General features: G+C 45.4%; 1 protein-coding gene across 1 annotated transcript in view; it reads left to right on the forward strand.

Moving 5' to 3' along the window:
• The window catches only part of gpc5a (glypican 5a), a 250310-nt gene extending 232375 nt beyond the window's left edge, over positions 1–17935 (forward strand). The window contains exon 9 of the mRNA XM_082963782.1: positions 17307–17935. Within this exon, the coding sequence (XP_082819908.1) occupies positions 17307–17470 (164 nt within the window). The 3' untranslated portion in view covers positions 17471–17935. The remainder of the gene's footprint in view (positions 1–17306) is intronic.
• Positions 17936–18901: the final 966 nt, after the last annotated feature.

An 18901-nucleotide genomic window follows, 5' to 3' on the forward strand; every position in this document is an offset into this window, starting at 1 on the left:
ACAGGGGGTACCGGTACAGAGTCAATGTGGAGGCTATATACTGGGTGTTACGGTACAGAGTCAATGTGGAGGCTATATACAGGGTATTACGGTACAGAATCAATGTGGAGGCTATATACTGGGTATTACGGTACAGAGTCAATGTGGAGGCTATATACAGGGGGTACCGGTACAGAGTCAATGTATAGGCTATATACAGGGTATTACGGTACAGAGTCAATGTGGAGGCTATATACAGGGGGTACCGGTACAGAGTCAATGTGGAGGCTATATACAGGGTATTACGGTACAGAGTCAATGTGGAGGCTATATACTGGGTATTACGGTACAGAGTCAATGTGGAGGCTATATACAGGGGGTACCAGTACCGAGTCAATGTGGAGGCTATATACAGGGGGTACCGGTACAGAGTCAATGTGGAGGCTATATACAGGGGGTACCAGTACAGAGTCAATGTGGAGGCTATATACAGGGGGTACCAGTACCGAGTCAATGTGGAGGCTATATACAGGGTATTACGGTACAGAGTCAATGTGGAGGCTATATACAGGGGGTACCGGTACAGAGTCAATGTGGAGGCTATATACAGGGGGTACCGGTACAGAGTCAATGTGGAGGCTATATACTGGGTATTACGGTACAGAGTCAATGTGGAGGCTATATACAGGGTATTACGGTACAGAGTCAATGTGGAGGCTATATACAGGGGGTACCGGTACAGAGTCAATGTGGAGGCTATATACTGGGTATTACGGTACAGAGTCAATGTGGAGGCTATATACAGGGTATTACGGTACAGAGTCAATGTGGAGGCTATATACAGGGTATTACGGTACAGAGTCAATGTGGAGGCTATATACAGGGTATTACGGTACAGAGTCAATGTGGAGGCTATATACAGGGTATTACGGTACAGAGTCAATGTGGAGGCTATATACAGGGTATTACGGTACAGAGTCAATGTGGAGGCTATATACAGGGTATTACGGTACAGAGTCAATGTGGAGGCTATATACAGGGGGTACCGGTACAGAGTCAATGTGGAGGCTATATACAGGGGGTACCGGTACAGAGTCAATGTGGAGGCTATATACTGGGTATTACGGTACAGAGTCAATGTGGAGGCTATATACAGGGTATTACGGTACAGAGTCAATGTGGAGGCTATATACAGGGGGTACCGGTACAGAGTCAATGTGGAGGCTATATACTGGGTATTACGGTACAGAGTCAATGTGGAGGCTATATACAGGGTATTACGGTACAGAGTCAATGTGTAGGCTATATACAGGGTATTACGGTACAGAGTCAATGTGGAGGCTATATACTGGGTATTACGGTACAGAGTCAATGTGGAGGCTATACAGGGTATTACGGTACAGAGTCAATGTGGAGGCTATATACAGGGGGTACCGGTACAGAGTCAATGTGGAGGCTATATACAGGGTATTACGGTACAGAGTCATTGTGGAGGCTATATACAGGGTATTACGGTACAGAGTCAATGTGGAGGCTATATACAGGGTATTACGGTACAGAGTCAATGTGGAGGCTATATACAGGGTATTACGGTACAGAGTCAATGTGGAGGCTATATACAGGGTATTACGGTACAGAGTCAATGTGGAGGCTATATACAGGGGGTACCGGTACAGAGTCAATGTGGAGGCTATATACAGGGGGTACCGGTACAGAGTCAATGTGGAGGCTATATACTGGGTATTACGGTACAGAGTCAATGTGGAGGCTATATACAGGGTATTACGGTACAGAGTCAATGTGGAGGCTATATACAGGGGGTACCGGTACAGAGTCAATGTGGAGGCTATATACTGGGTATTACGGTACAGAGTCAATGTGGAGGCTATATACAGGGTATTACGGTACAGAGTCAATGTGGAGGCTATATACAGGGTATTACGGTACAGAGTCAATGTGGAGGCTATATACTGGGTATTACGGTACAGAGTCAATGTGGAGGCTATATACAGGGTATTACGGTACAGAGTCAATGTGGAGGCTATATACTGGGTATTACGGTACAGAGTCAATGTGGAGGCTATATACAGGGGGTACCGGTACAGAGTCAATGTGGAGGCTATATACAGGGTATTACGGTAAAGAGTCAATGTGGAGGCTATATACAGGGGGTACCGGTACAGAGTCAATGTGGAGGCTATATACAGGGTATTACGGTACAGAGTCAATGTGGAGGCTATATACTGGGTATTACGGTACAGAGTCAATGTGGAGGCTATATACAGGGGGTACCGGTACAGAGTCAATGTGGAGGCTATATACAGGGTATTACGGTACAGAGTCAATGTGGAGGCTATATACAGGGGCTACCGGTACAGAGTCAATGTGGAGGCTATATACAGGGTATTACGGTACAGAGTCAATGTGGAGGCTATATACTGGGTATTACGGTACAGAGTCAATGTGGAGGCTATATACTGGGTATTACGGTACAGAGTCAATGTGGAGGCTATATACAGGGTATTACGGTACAGAGTCAATGTGGAGGCTATATACAGGGTATTACGGTACAGAGTCAATGTGGAGGCTATATACAGGGGGTACCAGTAAGGAGTCAATGTGGAGGCTATATACAGGGGGTACCAGTACCGAGTCAATGTGGAGGCTATATACAGGGTATTACGGTACAGAGTCAATGTGGAGGCTATATACAGGGTATTACGGTACAGAGTCAATGTGGAGGCTATATACAGGGTATTACGGTACAGAGTCAATGTGGAGGCTATATACAGGGTATTACGGTACAGAGTCAATGTGGAGGCTATATACAGGGTATTACGGTACAGAGTCAATGTGGAGGCTATATACAGGGGGTACCGGTACAGAGTCAATGTGGAGGCTATATACAGGGGGTTCCGGTACAGAGTCAATGTGGAGGCTATATACTGGGTATTACGGTACAGAGTCAATGTGGAGGCTATATACAGGGTATTACGGTACAGAGTCAATGTGGAGGCTATATACAGGGGGTACCGGTACAGAGTCAATGTGGAGGCTATATACTGGGTATTACGGTACAGAGTCAATGTGGAGGCTATATACAGGGTATTACGGTACAGAGTCAATGTGGAGGCTATATACAGGGTGTTACCGGTACAGAGTCAATGTGGAGGCTATATACTGGGTATTACGGTACAGAGTCAATGTGGAGGCTATATACAGGGTATTACGGTACAGAGTCAATGTGGAGGCTATATACAGGGTATTACGGTACAGAGTCAATGTGGAGGCTATATACTGGGTATTACGGTACAGAGTCAATGTGGAGGCTATATACAGGGTATTACGGTACAGAGTCAATGTGGAGGCTATATACAGGGGGTACCGGTACAGAGTCAATGTGGAGGCTATATACTGGGTATTACGGTACAGAGTCAATGTGGAGGCTATATACTGGGTATTACGGTACAGAGTCAATGTGGAGGCTATATACTGGGTATTACGGTACAGAGTCAATGTGGAGGCTATATACTGGGTATTACGGTACAGAGTCAATGTGGAGGCTATATACAGCGTATTACGGTACAGAGTCAATGTGGAGGCTATATACAGGGTATTACGGTACAGAGTCAATGTGGAGGCTATATACAGGGTGTTACGGTACAGAGTCAATGTGGAGGCTATATACAGGGTATTACGGTACAGAGTCAATGTGGAGGCTATATACAGGGTATTACGGTACAGAGTCAATGTGGAGGCTATATACTGGGTATTACGGTACAGAGTCAATGTGGAGGCTATATACAGGGTATTACGGTACAGAGTCAATGTGGAGGCTATATACTGGGTATTACGGTACAGAGTCAATGTGGAGGCTATATACAGGGGGTACCGGTACAGAGTCAATGTGGAGGCTATATACAGGGTGAGTTACCGGTACAGAGTCAATGTGGAGGCTATATACTGGGTGTTACGGTACAGAGTCAATGTGGAGGCTATATACAGGGTATTACGGTACAGAATCAATGTGGAGGCTATATACTGGGTATTACGGTACAGAGTCAATGTGGAGGCTATATACAGGGGGTACCGGTACAGAGTCAATGTGGAGGCTATATACTGGGTGTTACGGTACAGAGTCAATGTGGAGGCTATATACAGGGTATTACGGTACAGAATCAATGTGGAGGCTATATACTGGGTATTACGGTACAGAGTCAATGTGGAGGCTATATACAGGGGGTACCGGTACAGAGTCAATGTATAGGCTATATACAGGGTATTACGGTACAGAGTCAATGTGGAGGCTATATACAGGGGGTACCGGTACAGAGTCAATGTGGAGGCTATATACAGGGTATTACGGTACAGAGTCAATGTGGAGGCTATATACTGGGTATTACGGTACAGAGTCAATGTGGAGGCTATATACAGGGGGTACCAGTACCGAGTCAATGTGGAGGCTATATACAGGGGGTACCGGTACAGAGTCAATGTGGAGGCTATATACAGGGGGTACCAGTACCGAGTCAATGTGGAGGCTATATACAGGGGGTACCAGTACCGAGTCAATGGGGAGGCTATATACAGGGTATTACGGTACAGAGTCAATGTGGAGGCTATATACAGGGGGTACCGGTACAGAGTCAATGTGGAGGCTATATACAGGGGGTACCGGTACAGAGTCAATGTGGAGGCTATATACAGGGGGTACCGGTACAGAGTCAATGTGGAGGCTATATACAGGGGGTACCGGTACAGAGTCAATGTGGAGGCTATATACTGGGTATTACGGTACAGAATCAATGTGGAGGCTATATACTAGGGGGTACCGGTACAGAGTCAATGTGGAGGCTATATACAGGGGGTATCGGTACAGAGTCAATGTGGAGGCTATATACAGGGGGTACCGGTACAGAGTCAATGTGGAGGCTATATACAGGGGGTACCGGTACAGAGTCAATGTGGAGGCTATATACAGGGGGTACGTGTACAGAGTCAATGTGGAGGCTATATACAGGGGGTACCGGTACAGAGTCATTGTGGAGGCTATATACAGGGGGTACCGGTACAGAGTCAATGTGGAGGCTATATACAGGGGGTACCGGTACAGAGTCAATGTGGAGGCTATATACAGGGGGTACCGGTACAGAGTCAATGTGGAGGCTATATACAGGGTGTTACGGTACAGAGTCAATGTGGAGGCTATATACAGGGTGTACAGGTTAGTTGAGGTAATTTGTACATGTAGGTGGGGGTGAAGTGACTATGCATAGATAATAAACAGCGAGTAGCAGCAGTGTAAAAATATAAATGGGGGGGTCAATGTAAATTGTCCGCTGGCCATTTTATTAATTAATAAAATAAAGTCTAATGGCTTTGGGGTAGAAGCTGTTGAGGAGCCTTTTGGTCCTAGACTTGGCGCTCCGGTACCGCTTGCCGTGCTGTAGCAGAGAAAACAGTCCATAACTTTGGTGACTGGAGTCTCTGACAATTTTATGGGCTTTCCTCTGACACCGCCTGGTATATAGGTCCTGGATGGCAGGAAGCTTGGCCCCAGTGATGTACTGGGCCGTACGTACTATCCTCTGTAGCGCCTCACGGTCAGATGCCGAGCAGTTGCCATACCAGGCGGTGATGCAACCCGTCAGGATGCTCTCGATGGTGCAGATATAGAACCTTTTGAGGATCTGGGGACCCATGCCAAATCTTTTCAATCTCCTGAGGGGGAAAAGGTGTCGTCATGCCCTCTTCACGGCTGTCTTGGTGTGCTTGGACCATGATAGTTTGTTGGTGATGTGGACTACAAGGAACTTGAAACTCTCGACCTGCTCCACTACAGCCCAATCGATGTTTATGGGGGCCGGTTCGGCCCACCTTTTCCTGCAGTCCACAATCATCTCCTTTGTCTTGCTCACATTGAGGGAGAGGTTGTTGTCCTGGCATCACACTGCCAGTTCTCTGACCTCCTCCCTATAGGCCGTCTCATCGTTGTCGGTGATCAGGCCTACCACTGTTGTGTCGTCAGACAGCAGCTACTCTTCCTGGGGTTTATTATGGATCCTCATTAGTTCCTGCCGAGGCAGCAGCTACTCTTCCTGGGGTTTATTATGGATCCCCATTAGTTCCTGTCAAGGCAGCAGCTACTCTTCCTGGGGTTTATTATGGATCCCCATTAGTTCCTGCCAAGGCAGCAGCTACTCTTCCTGGGGTTTATTATGGATCCCCATTAGTTCCTGCCAAGGCAGCAGCTACTCTTCCTGGGGTTTATTATGGATCCCCATTAGTTCCTGGCCAAGGCAGCAGCTACTCTTCCTGGGGTTTATTATGGATCCCCATTAGTTCCTGCCAAGGCAGCAGCTACTCTTCCTGGGGTTTATTATGGATCCCCATTAGTTCCTGCCAAGGCAGCAGCTACTCTTCCTGTGGTTTATTATGGATCCCCATTAGTTCCTGCCAAGGCAGCAGCTACTCTTCCTGGGGTTTATTATGGATCCCCATTAGTTCCTGCCAAGGCAGCAGCTACTCTTCCTGTGGTTTATTATGGATCCCCCATTAGTTCCTGCCAAGGCAGCAGCTACTCTTCCTGGGGTTTATTATGGATCCCGGCAGTTAGTACCGGCCAGTTAGGCAGCGGCTGCTCTATCCAGGGCAGTTGTATCAGGGCAGTTCCACTAGGGCAGTTCCTGCCAGGGCAGTTACAGCTACGGCAGTTACACAGGGCGGTTTATACAGGGAAGTTCCCCAGGGCAGTTCCTGCCAGGGCAGTTAAACAGGGCTACTCTATCCAGGGCAGTTTATACAGGGCAGTCCTCCAGGGCAGTTCCTGCCAGGGCAGTTGTACAGGGCTACTCTGTCCAGGGCAGTTAAACAGGGCAGTCCTCCAGGGCAGTTCCTGCCAAGGGCAGTTATACAGGGCTACTCTATCCAGGGCAGTTTATAAAGGGCAGTCCCCATCAGTGCCTGCCAAGGCAGCGGCTACTCTATCCAGGGCAGTTATACAGGGCAGTTGTACAGGGCAGTTGTACAGGGCAGTTAAACAGGGCAGTTATACAGGGCAGTCACACAGGGCAGTCACACAGGGCAGTTACACAGGGCAGTTACACAGGGCAGTTAAACAGGGCAGTTAAACAGGGCAGTTATACAGGGCAGTTATACAGGGCAGTTATACAGGGCAGTTGTACAGGGCAGTTGTACAGGGCAGTTGTACAGGGCAGTTGTACAGGGCAGTTAAACAGGGCAGTTATACAGGGCAGTTATACAGGGCAGTTATACAGGGCAGTTATAAAGGGCAGTTAAACAGGTCAGTCACACAGGGCAGTTATACAGGGCAGTTATAAAGGGCAGTTATACAGGGCAGTTATACAGGGCAGTTATAAAGGGCAGTCACACAGGGCAGTCAAACAGGGCAGTTATACAGGGCAGTTATACAGGGCAGTTATACAGGGCAGTTAAACAGGGCAGTTGAACAGGGCAGTTGAACAGGGCAGTCACACAGGGCAGTCACACAGGGCAGTCACACAGGGCAGTCACACAGGGCAGTTATAACAGGGCAGTCAAACAGGGCAGTAACACAGGGCAGTCACACAGGGCAGTAACACAGGGCAGTTAAACAGGGCAGTTATACAGGGCAGTAACACAGGGCAGTTATAAAGGGCAGTAACAGAGGGCAGTCAAACAGGGCAGTTAAACAGGGCAGTCACACAGGGCAGTCACACAGGGCAGTTAAACAGGGCAGTCACACAGGGCAGTAACACAGGGCAGTCATACAGGACAGTTACACAGGGCAGTCACACAGGGCAGTAACACAGGGCAGTTAAACGGGGCAGTTATACAGGGCAGTAACACAGGGCAGTTAAACAGGGCAGTAACACAGGGCAGTAACACAGGGCAGTCACACAGGGCAGTCACACAGGGCAGTAACACAGGGCAGTTATAAAGGGCAGTAACAGAGGGCAGTCAAACAGGGCAGTTAAACAGGGCAGTCACACAGGGCAGTCATACAGGACAGTTACACAGGGCAGTCACACAGGGCAGTAACACAGGGCAGTTAAACAGGGCAGTTATACAGGGCAGTAACACAGGGAAGTTGCCTCTTTTTGCCGCGTTATTGAGGAAACATGTACTGACTGTGACTGAGATACTGTATGTGGTCGTCCCTCCAAGCTGTGATGAATGTGTTGACTTTAAACTGTGTTGGATCAGAGCGTGTGCTAAAATTACTCCAAACGTAAACAGACTCTGAACAAAACACAGCAGGGAGACGAGACGCCGCGGCCTCTGTAGACGTTTAATTCCTCTCCGCTCGCGTCGTTTTATATCCACGTTAGCGCCTGTCAATAAAGAGCCGCGTCCGTCGAGACCCAGATTCCGTGTCTTCGACGTTTTTGTGTTTCTGTAAAAAACACGATTAATCATGTAGATTTTCTGTATTGGGAAGCGTTCCGTCGCCCCGACAGACTGATGCGTTTATCAGCGCTCTCAGAGATGCTTTTGTCTCGGAGAATATTTATATATCTCTCAGATTGTCTGCAAAACCAGATATTATTGTGAAAATGAATAAGTCGAGGTTTAAATGAAGGGCATGAAAAAGACAACTATATCACTTTTAAAAACCTTACAAGCATTCTGCTAGTCATGGATTTATCTACTGTTAGCAGACTGGTTAGCATTCTGCTAGTCATGGATTTATCTACTGTTAGCAGACTGGTTAGCATTCTGCTAGTCATGGATTTATCTACTGTTAGCAGACTGGTTAGCATTCTGCTAGTCATGGATTTATCTACTGTTAGCAGACTGGTTAGCATTCTGCTAGTTATGGATTTATCTACTGTTAGCAGACTGGTTAGCATTCTGCTAGTTATGGATTTATCTACTGTTAGCAGACTGGTTAGCATTCTGCTAGTCATGGATTTATCTACTGTTAGCAGACTGGTTAGCATTCTGCTAGTTATGGATTTATCTACTGTTAGCAGACTGGTTAGCATTCTGCTAGTCATGGATTTATCTACTGTTAGCAGACTGGTTAGCATTCTGCTAGTCATGGATTTATCTACTGTTAGCAGACTGGTTAGCATTCTGCTAGTCATGTAGTTGGATTTACCTACTGTAACTAGTAAAGATATGGTTAGCATTCTGCTAGTCATGTAGTTGGATTTATCTACTGTAACTAGTAAAGATATGGTTAGCATTCTGCTAGTCATGTAGTTGGATTTATCTACTGTTACTAGTAAATATATGGTTAGCATTCTGCTAGTCATGTAGTTGGATTTATCTACTGTAACTAGTAAAGATATGGTCAGCAGACTGCTAGTCATGTAGATTTACTACCTTAGTATAGATACAGACTATTATAATAAGGTAGTATAGATACAGCAGACTATTATAATAAGGTAGTATTGATACAGACTATTATAATAAGGTAGTATAGATACAGACTATTATAATAAGGTAGTATAGATACAGCAGACTATTATAATAAGGTAGTATAGATACAGACTATTATTATAAGGTAGTATAGATACAGACTATTATTATAAGGTAGTATAGATACAGTAGACGAAAGGAGAGCCTGGAAGAACAGCTAGCTAAAGGAGAGCCTGGAAGAACAGCTAGCTAGCTAAAGGAGAGCAGCTAGCTAGCCAGCTAGCTAAAGGAGAGCCTGGAAGAACAGCTAGCTAGCCAGCTAGCTAGAGGAGAGCCCTGGAAGAACAGCTAGCCAGCTAGCTAAAGGAGAGCCTGGAAGAACAGCTAGCTAGCTAAAGGAGAGCCTTGAGGAACAGCTAGCTAGCTAAAAGAGAGCCTTGAGGAACAGCTAGTTAGCTAAAAGAGAGCCTTGAGGAACAGCTAGCTAGCTAAAAGAGAGTAGGGAAGAACAGCTAGCCAGCTAGCTAAAGGAGAGCCTTGAGGAACAGCTAGCTAGCTAGCTAAAAGAGAGTAGGGAAGAACAGCTAGCCAGCTAGCTAAAGGAGAGTCTGGAAGAACAGCTAGCTAGCTAAAGGAGAGCCTTGAGGAACAGCTAGCTAGCTAAAGGAGAGCCTTGAGGAACAGCTAGCTAGCTAAAGGAGAGCCTTGAGGAACAGCTAGCTAGCTAGCTAAAGGAGAGTCTGGAAGAACAGCTAGCTAGCTAAAGGAGAGCCTTGAGGAACAGCTAGCTAGCTAGCTAAAAGAGAGCCTTGAGGAACAGCTAGCCAGCTAAAGGAGAGCCTTGAGGAACAGCTAGCTAGCTAAAGGAGAGCCTTGAGGAACAGCTAGCTAGCTAAAAGAGAGTAGGGAAGAACAGCTAGCTAGCTAAAGGAGAGTCTGGAAGAACAGCTAGCTAGCTAAAGGAGAGCCTTGAGGAACAGCTAGTTAGCTAAAAGAGAGCCTTGAGGAACAGCTAGCTAGCTAAAAGAGAGTAGGGAAGAACAGCTAGCCAGCTAGCTAAAGGAGAGCCTTGAGGAACAGCTAGCTAGCTAGCTAAAAGAGAGTAGGGAAGAACAGCTAGCCAGCTAGCTAAAGGAGAGTCTGGAAGAACAGCTAGCTAGCTAAAGGAGAGCCTTGAGGAACAGCTAGCTAGCTAAAGGAGAGCCTTGAGGAACAGCTAGCTAGCTAAAGGAGAGCCTTGAGGAACAGCTAGCTAGCTAAAAGAGAGTAGGGAAGAACAGCTAGCCAGCTAGCTAAAGGAGAGCCTTGAGGAACAGCTAGCTAGCTAGCTAAAGGAGAGCCTGGAAGAACAGCTAGCTAGCTAAAGGAGAGCCTTGAGGAACAGCTAGCTAGCTAAAGGAGAGCCTTGAGGAACAGCTAGCTAGCTAAAGGAGAGCCTTGAGGAACAGCTAGCTAGCTAGCTAAAAGAGAGCCTTGAGGAACAGCTAGCCAGCTAGCTAAAGGAGAGCCTTGAGGAACAGCTAGCTAGCTAAAGGAGAGCCTTGAGGAACAGCTAGCTAGCTAAAAGAGAGTAGGGAAGAACAGCTAGCTAGCTAAAGGAGAGTCTGGAAGAACAGCTAGCTAGCTAAAGGAGAGCCTGGAAGAACAGCTAGCTAGCTAAAGGAGAGCCTTGAGGAACAGCTAGCTAGCTAAAAGAGAGTAGGGAAGAACAGCTAGCTAGCTAAAGGAGAGTCTGGAAGAACAGCTAGCTAGCTAAAGGAGAGCCTTGAGGAACAGCTAGTTAGCTAAAAGAGAGCCTTGAGGAACAGCTAGCTAGCTAAAGGAGAGCCTTGAGGAACAGCTAGCTAGCTAAAAGAGAGTAGGGAAGAACAGCTAGCTAGCTAAAGGAGAGTCTGGAAGAACAGCTAGCTAGCTAAAGGAGAGTCTGGAAGAACAGCTAGCTAGCTAAAGGAGAGCCTTGAGGAACAGCTAGCTACTTGTTGATTGTCTTCTTGTTTATTGTTTTCTTCCTCGTAGGATTTGGACCTGTAATTGTAGCCCACTAACGCAGGTGTAACAGAGACCTTGGGCTCTATTCAGTCCGTATCGTGGAAGTTCAGCCCTCAACCCCAATTCACATTACATTTTACATTTTTACATTTTAGTCATTTAGCAGACGCTCTTATCCAGAGCCACAGGGAAGACATTTAAAGGCAATGTTCCTGCGTTGATAATCTGGAAAGGGCCTTTCTGTAGTTTCAGCGATACAGACTTCAGTCACAGACAGACAGGGGAAGAGAATGAGATGTTTAATGTTAGCTTGTTTATTTCTTCAGTGTAGTTTTCTACCAGGACCCGGTTTCCTTGAATGTCTATTGACGCACTCTACGTCACAAATTGCTCCCTGTTCCCTATATAGGGCTCTGGTCTAAAGTAGTGCACTTCATAGGGCTCTGGTCTAAAGTAGTGCACTATATAGGGCTCTGGTCTAAAGTAGTGCACTACATAGGGCTCTGGTCTAAAGTAGTGCACTACATAGGGCTCTGGTCTAAAGTAGTGCACTATATAGGGCTCTGGTTTAAAGTAGTGCACTACATAGGGCTCTGGTCTAAAGTAGTGCACTATATAGGGCTCTGGTTTAAAGTAGTGCACTACATAGGGCTCTGGTCTAAAGTAGTGCACTATATAGGGCTCTGGTTTAAAGTAGTGCACTACATAGGCTCTGGTCTAAAGTAGTGCACTATATAGGGCTCTGGTTTAAAGTAGTGCACTACATAGGGCTCTGGTCTAAAGTAGTGTACCATATAGGGCTCTGGTCTAAACTAGTGCACTATATAGGGCATAGGGTGCCATTTGGGATGCATTTCACAGTGTTTCCCTTCCCTCTAGTTGTTGACGTCCTGGTTCATGCTGGGGGTTATTGATCATGTTTCCACTCAGGTCCTCCTGATCTAACTACTATCGATTAACAGCGTCATCTTTAGATCTCTCATCTAGTGGCTCTGTTTTCAGACTGTTTCACTCATTTTGACCTCTGAAATCGGCTTGTTGTTGTTGTTGTTACGTGTCCTAAAACCATTACCCTATAAATAGTCTGCGTTTAAAGACCAGGTTACCTGGAAATTACGCAAATAATTTCCGGCACTCAGCAGCCATGGCAACAACAGTGGAGCAGAGAGAGAATTTTTGGTTGAACAGAGAATGATGTTTGGCTTTTTTCACCAGCTGTTCCTCCGTACCAAGTCATGCCTTTATTATGGACGTAAAGGCTGCTGGAGACATTAGCCGTGTTTACAGATTACTACAGATTACTACAGTCGGTAGGAGGGAGAGAGAGAGAGAGAGAGGACTGAGAGAGAGGACTGAGAGAGAGGGAGAGAGGACTGAGGGAGAGGGAGAGAGAGGACTGTCACTGGTATAGAGGGACAGTAAGACCCAGTAATACCTAGCAATATGCTTGTGTTTCTAGCTCCAACAGTAATACCTAGCAATATGCTTGTGTTTCTAGCTCCAACAGTAATACCCAGCAATATACTTGTGTTTCCAGCTCCAACAGTACAGTAATACCCAGCAATATGCTTGTGTTTCCAGCTCCAACAGTACAGTAATACCTAGCAATATGCTTGTGTTTCTAGCTCCAACAGTAATACCCAGCAATATACTTGTGTTTCCAGCTCCAAAAGTACAGTAATACCCAGCAATATGCTTGTGTTTCCAGCTCCAACAGTAATACCTAGCAATATGCTTGTGTTTCTAGCTCCAACAGTAATACCCAGCAATATGCTTGTGTTTCCAGCTCCAACAGTACAGTAATACCCAGCAATATGCTTGTGTTTCCAGCTCCAACAGTAATACCTAGCAATATGCTTGTGTTTCTGGCTCCAACAGTAATACCTAGCAATATGCTTGTGTTTCTAGCTCCAACAGTAATACCCAGCAATATGCTTGTGTTTCTAGCTCCAACAGTAATACCTAACAATATGCTTGTGTTTCTAGCTCCAACAGTAATACCCAGCAATATGCTTGTGTTTCCAACTCCAACAGTAATACCTAGCAATATGCTTGTGTTTCTAGCTCCAACAGTAATACCTAGCAATATGCTTGTGTTTCTAGCTCCAACAGTAATACCTAGCAATATGCTTGTGTTTCCAGCTCCAACAGTAATACCCAGCAATATGCTTGTGTTTCTGGCTCCAACAGTAATACCTAGCAATATGCTTGTGTTTCTAGCTCCAACAGTACAGTAATACCTAGCAATATGCTTGTGTTTCTAGCTCCAACAGTAATACCTAGCAATATGCTTGTGTTTCTAGCTCCAACAGTACAGTAATACCTAGCAATATGCTTGTGTTTCTAGCTCCAACAGTAATACCTAGCAATATGCTTGTGTTTCTAGCTCCAACAGTAATACCTAGCAATATGCTTGTGTTTCCAGCTCCAACAGTAATACCCAGCAATATGCTTGTGTTTCTGGCTCCAACAGTAATACCTAGCAATATGCTTGTGTTTCTAGCTCCAACAGTACAGTAATACCCAGCAATATGCTTGTGTTTCTAGCTCCAACAGTAATACCCAGCAATATGCTTGTGTTTCTAGCTCCAACAGTAATACCTAGCAATATGCTTGTGTTTCTAGCTCCAACAGTAATACCTAGCAATATGCTTGTGTTTCTAGCTCCAACAGTAATACCTAGCAATATGCTTGTGTTTCTAGCTCCAACAGTAATACCCAGCAATATGCTTGTGTTTCCAGCTCCAACAGTAATACCTAGCAATATGCTTGTGTTTCTAGCTCCAACAGTAATACCTAGCAATATGCTTGTGTTTCTAGCTCCAACAGTAATACCTAGCAATATGCTTGTGTTTCTAGCTCCAACAGTACAGTAATACCTAGCAATATGCTTGTGTTTCCAGCTCCAACAGTAATACCCAGCAATATGCTTGTGTTTCTAGCTCCAACAGTACAGTAATACCCAGCAATATGCTTGTGTTTCCAACTCCAACAGTACAGTAATACCCAGCAATATGCTTGTGTTTCCAGCTCCAACAGTAATACCTAGCAATATGCTTGTGTTTCTAGCTCCAACAGTACAGTAATACCCAGCAATATGCTTGTGTTTCTAGCTCCAACAGTAATACCTAGCAATATGCTTGTGTTTCCAGCTCCAACGGTAATACCTAGCAATATGCTTGTGTTTCTAGCTCCAACAGTAATACCTAGCAATATGCTTGTGTTTCTAGCAATAGATAACAATACACACGTAATCCACAAAATAAGAAATATATAAAGTTGTAGTCAGAAGTTTACATCCACTTCGGGTTGGAGTCGTTAAAACTCGTTTTTCAACCACTCCACAAATTTCTTGTTATCAAACTATAGTTTTGGCAAGTCGGTTAGGACATCTACTTTGTGCATGACACAAATCATTTTTCCAACAATTGTTTACAGACGGATTATTTCACTTATAATTCACTGTATCACAATTCCAGTGGGTCAGAAGTTTACATACACTAAATTGACTGTGTCTTTAAACAGCTTTGAAAATACCAGAAAATGGTGTCATGGCTTTAGAAGCTTCTGATAGGCTAATTGACATAATTTGAGTCAATTGGAGGTGTACCTGTGGATGTATTTCAAGGCCGACCTTTAAACTCAGTGCCTCTTTGCTTGACAAATCAAAAGATATCAGCCAAGACTTCAGAAAACAAATTGTAGACCTCCACGAGTCTGGTTCATCCTTGGGAGCAATTTCCAAACGCCTGAAGGGACCACGTTCATCTGTACAAACAATAGTACGCAAGTATAAACACCATGGGACCACGCAGCTGTCATACCGCTCAGGAAGGAGACACGTTCTGTCTCCTAGAGATGAACGTACTGTGGTGCGAAAAGTGCAAATCAATCCCAGAACAACAGCAAAGGACCTTGTGAAGATGCTGGAGGAAACAGGTACAAAAGTATCTATATCCACAGTAAAACGACTCTTATATCGACATAACCTGAAAGGTCGCTCAGCAAGGAAGAAGCCACTGCTCCAAAACCGCCATAAAAAAGCCAGACTACGGTTTGCAACTGCACATGGGGACAAAGATCGTACTTTTTGGAGAAATGTCCTCTGGTCTGATGAAACAAAAATAGAACTGTTTGGCCATAATGACCATCGTTATGTTTGGAGGAAAAAGGGGGGAGGCTTGCAAGCCGAAGAACACCATCCCAACCGTGAAGCACGGGGGTGGCAGCATCATGTTGTGGGGGTGCTTTGCTGCAGGAGGGACTGGTGCACTTCACAAAATTGATGGCATCATGAGGAAGGGAAAATTATTTGGAAATATATTGAACCAACATCTCAAGACATCAGTCAGGAAGTTAAAGCTTGGTCACAGATGGGTCTTCCAAATGGACAATGACCCCAAGCATACTTCCAAAGTTGTGTATACCATCGGTATTAGGGCTGATGGTGACAGTGGGTTACAGTATTAGGGCTGATGGTGACAGTGGGTTACAGTATTAGGGCTGATAGTGACAGTGGCTTACAGTATTAGGGCTGATGGTGACAGTGGGTTACAGTATTAGGGCTGATGGTGACTGTGGGTTACAGTATTAGGGCTGATGGTGACAGTGGGTTACAGTATTAGGGCTGATGGTGACTGTGGGTTACAGTATTAGGGCTGATGTTGACAGTGGGTTACAGTATCAGGGCTGATGTTGACAGTGGGTTACAGTATTAGGGCTGATGGTGAACAGTGGGTTACAGTATTAGGGCTGATGGTACAGTATGTTACAGTATTAGGGCTGATGGTGACAGTGGTTTACAGTATTAGGGCTGATGGTCCAGTGGGTTACAGTATTAGGGGTGATGGTGTCAGTGGGTTACAGTATTAGGGCTGATGGTGAGTGGGTTACAGTATTAGGGCTGCTGGTGACAGTGGGTTACAGTATTAGGGCTGATGGTGAGTGGGTTACAGTATTAGGGCTGATGGTGACAGTGGGTTACAGTATTAGGGCTGCTGGTGACAGTATGTTACAGTATTAGGGCTGATGGTGACAGTGGGTTACAGTATTAGGGCTGATGGTAACAGTGGGTTACAGTATTAGGGGTGATGGTGACAGTGGGTTACAGTATTAGGGCTGATGGTGACAGTGGGTTACAGTATTAGGGCTGATGGTGACTGTGGGTTACAGTATTAGGGCTGATGTTGACAGTGGGTTACAGTATCAGGGCTGATGTTGACAGTGGGTTACAGTATCAGGGCTGATGGTGACAGTGGGTTACAGTATTAGGGCTGATGGTGACAGTGGGTTACAGTATTAGGGCTGATGGTGACAGTGGGTTACAGTATTAGGGCTGATGGTGACTGTGGGTTACAGTATTAGGGCTGATGTTGACAGTGGGTTACAGTATCAGGGCTGATGTTGACAGTGGGTTACAGTATCAGGGCTGATGGTGACAGTGGGTTACAGTATTAGGGGTGATGGTGACAGTGGGTTACAGTATTAGGGCTGATGGTGACAGTGGGTTACAGTATTAGGGCTGATGGTGACTGTGGGTTACAGTATTAGGGCTGATGTTGACAGTGGGTTACAGTATCAGGGCTGATGTTGACAGTGGGTTACAGTATCAGGGCTGATGGTGACAGTGGGTTACAGTATTAGGGCTGATGGTGACAGTGGGTTACAGTATTAGGGCTGATGGTGACAGTGAGTTACAGTATCAGGGCTGATGGTGACAGTGGGTTACAGTATCAGGGCTGATGGTGACAGTATGTTACAGCAGTGATAAAATATGCCCAATGTTTTTGAAGGTGCTCAGCCACAGTTTATCTACTACAGCCTTTCTGTCTATTGTCTCAGAGTCTGTCTTAGTCGCCCTAAACCAAGCCAACACCGTGTTACAGTATTGAATTTTACAGTCAGAAAAAGACACCTATATTGTTCTGACTGTAGTCTTCTCTTTGTCTCTTCTCTCTCTCTCTCTCTCTCAGCGGATCCAGGGAGCGACCGCAGTCATCACCCCCAGGGAGAGGACTCTGAAACGGGGGACAGATCCAGCTCACAGGCCCTCGGATCACAAGCAGCCACACGTCTACTGGCCTTGGTGTTGACTTCGCTACTGACGACACTTTACATGTACCTACCTAGCTGTTAACGTCAACAATCTGCTGGTGACCCCCCTTCCAAACGCTTTCATTTCCTGTTACCTGTGGACCCGTCTGAGGTGAAGAGGAGGGTAAAGAGAACCTCTAGACGTTCTAGAACTAGAACAGAACTGTGTCTGATGTTCTAGAAGGAGACGGGATGATGTCAGACAGGAAGAGGATATGACAATCATATATATATATATACCTGACTATACCTGCCATTAAGTTTCACTAACAACCTAATACTGAGATATTTAACAAAGTCTAATGTCTCTGGCCTGAAATACTCTCCTCCTCTTAAAACATTTTTTTTATCATGTAAAAAAGGGGAAAATAATGTCATTGTATTTCATTGATAATATAAACTACCGTTCAAAAAGTCTTGGGGTCACTTAGAAATGTCCTTGTTTTTGAAGGAAACAGAAGAATAAAAAATGGTCCATTTTTAAAATAAACATAAAATTGATCAGAAATACGGCGTAGACATTGTTAATGTTGTAAATGACTATTGTAGCTGGAAACGGCTGATTTTTAATGGAATATCTACATAGGCGTTCAGAGGCCCATTATCAGCAACCATCACTCCTGTGTTCCAATGGCACGTTGTGTTAGCTAATCCAAGTTTATCATTTTAAAAAGGCTAATTGATCATTAGAAAACCCTTCTGCAATTGATGTTAGCACAGCTGAAACACTGTTGTACTGATTAAAGAAGCAATAAAACTGGCCTTCTTAAGACTAGTTGAGTATCTGGAGCATCAGCATTTGTGGGTTCGATTACAGGCTCAAAATAGCCAGAAACAAATAACTTTCTTCTGAAACTTGTCAGTCTATTCTTGTTCTGAGAAATGAAGGCTATTTCATGCGAGAAATTGCCAAGAAACTGAAGATCTCGTACAACGCTGTGTACTACTCCCTTCACAGAACAGCGCAAACTGGATCTAACCAGAATAGAAAGAGGAGTGGGAGGCCCCGGTGCACAACTGAGCAAGAGGACAAGTACATTAGAGTGTCTAGTTTGAGAAACAGACACCTCACAAGTCCTCAACTGGCAGCTTCATTAAATAGTTCCCACAAAACACCAGTCTCAACGTCGACAGTGGAGAGGCGACTCCGGGATGCTGTCCTTCCAGGCAGAGTTCCTCTGTCCAGTCTCAACAGTGGAGAGGAGACTCCAGGATGCTGTCCTTCTGGGCAGAGTTCCTCTGTCCAGTCTCAACAGTGAGGAGGCGACTCCGGGATGCTTCCAGGCAGAGTTCCTCTGTCCAGTCTCAACAGTGAAGAGGCCACTCCGGGATGCTGTCCTTCCAGGCAGAGTTCCTCTGTCCAGTCTCAACAGTGAAGAGGCCACTCCGGGATGCTGGCCTTCATCATGTGGTGGTACCATGCACCCTGAGGTTCTCATTACAGACACCTAGTCAATGGGTACAGTAGGTGAAA

This window comes from Salmo salar, chromosome 17 (genome assembly GCF_965601325.2).
Source record: "Salmo salar chromosome 17, fSalSal1, whole genome shotgun sequence".
In the NCBI taxonomy this organism is placed as follows: Eukaryota; Metazoa; Chordata; class Actinopteri; order Salmoniformes; family Salmonidae; genus Salmo; species Salmo salar.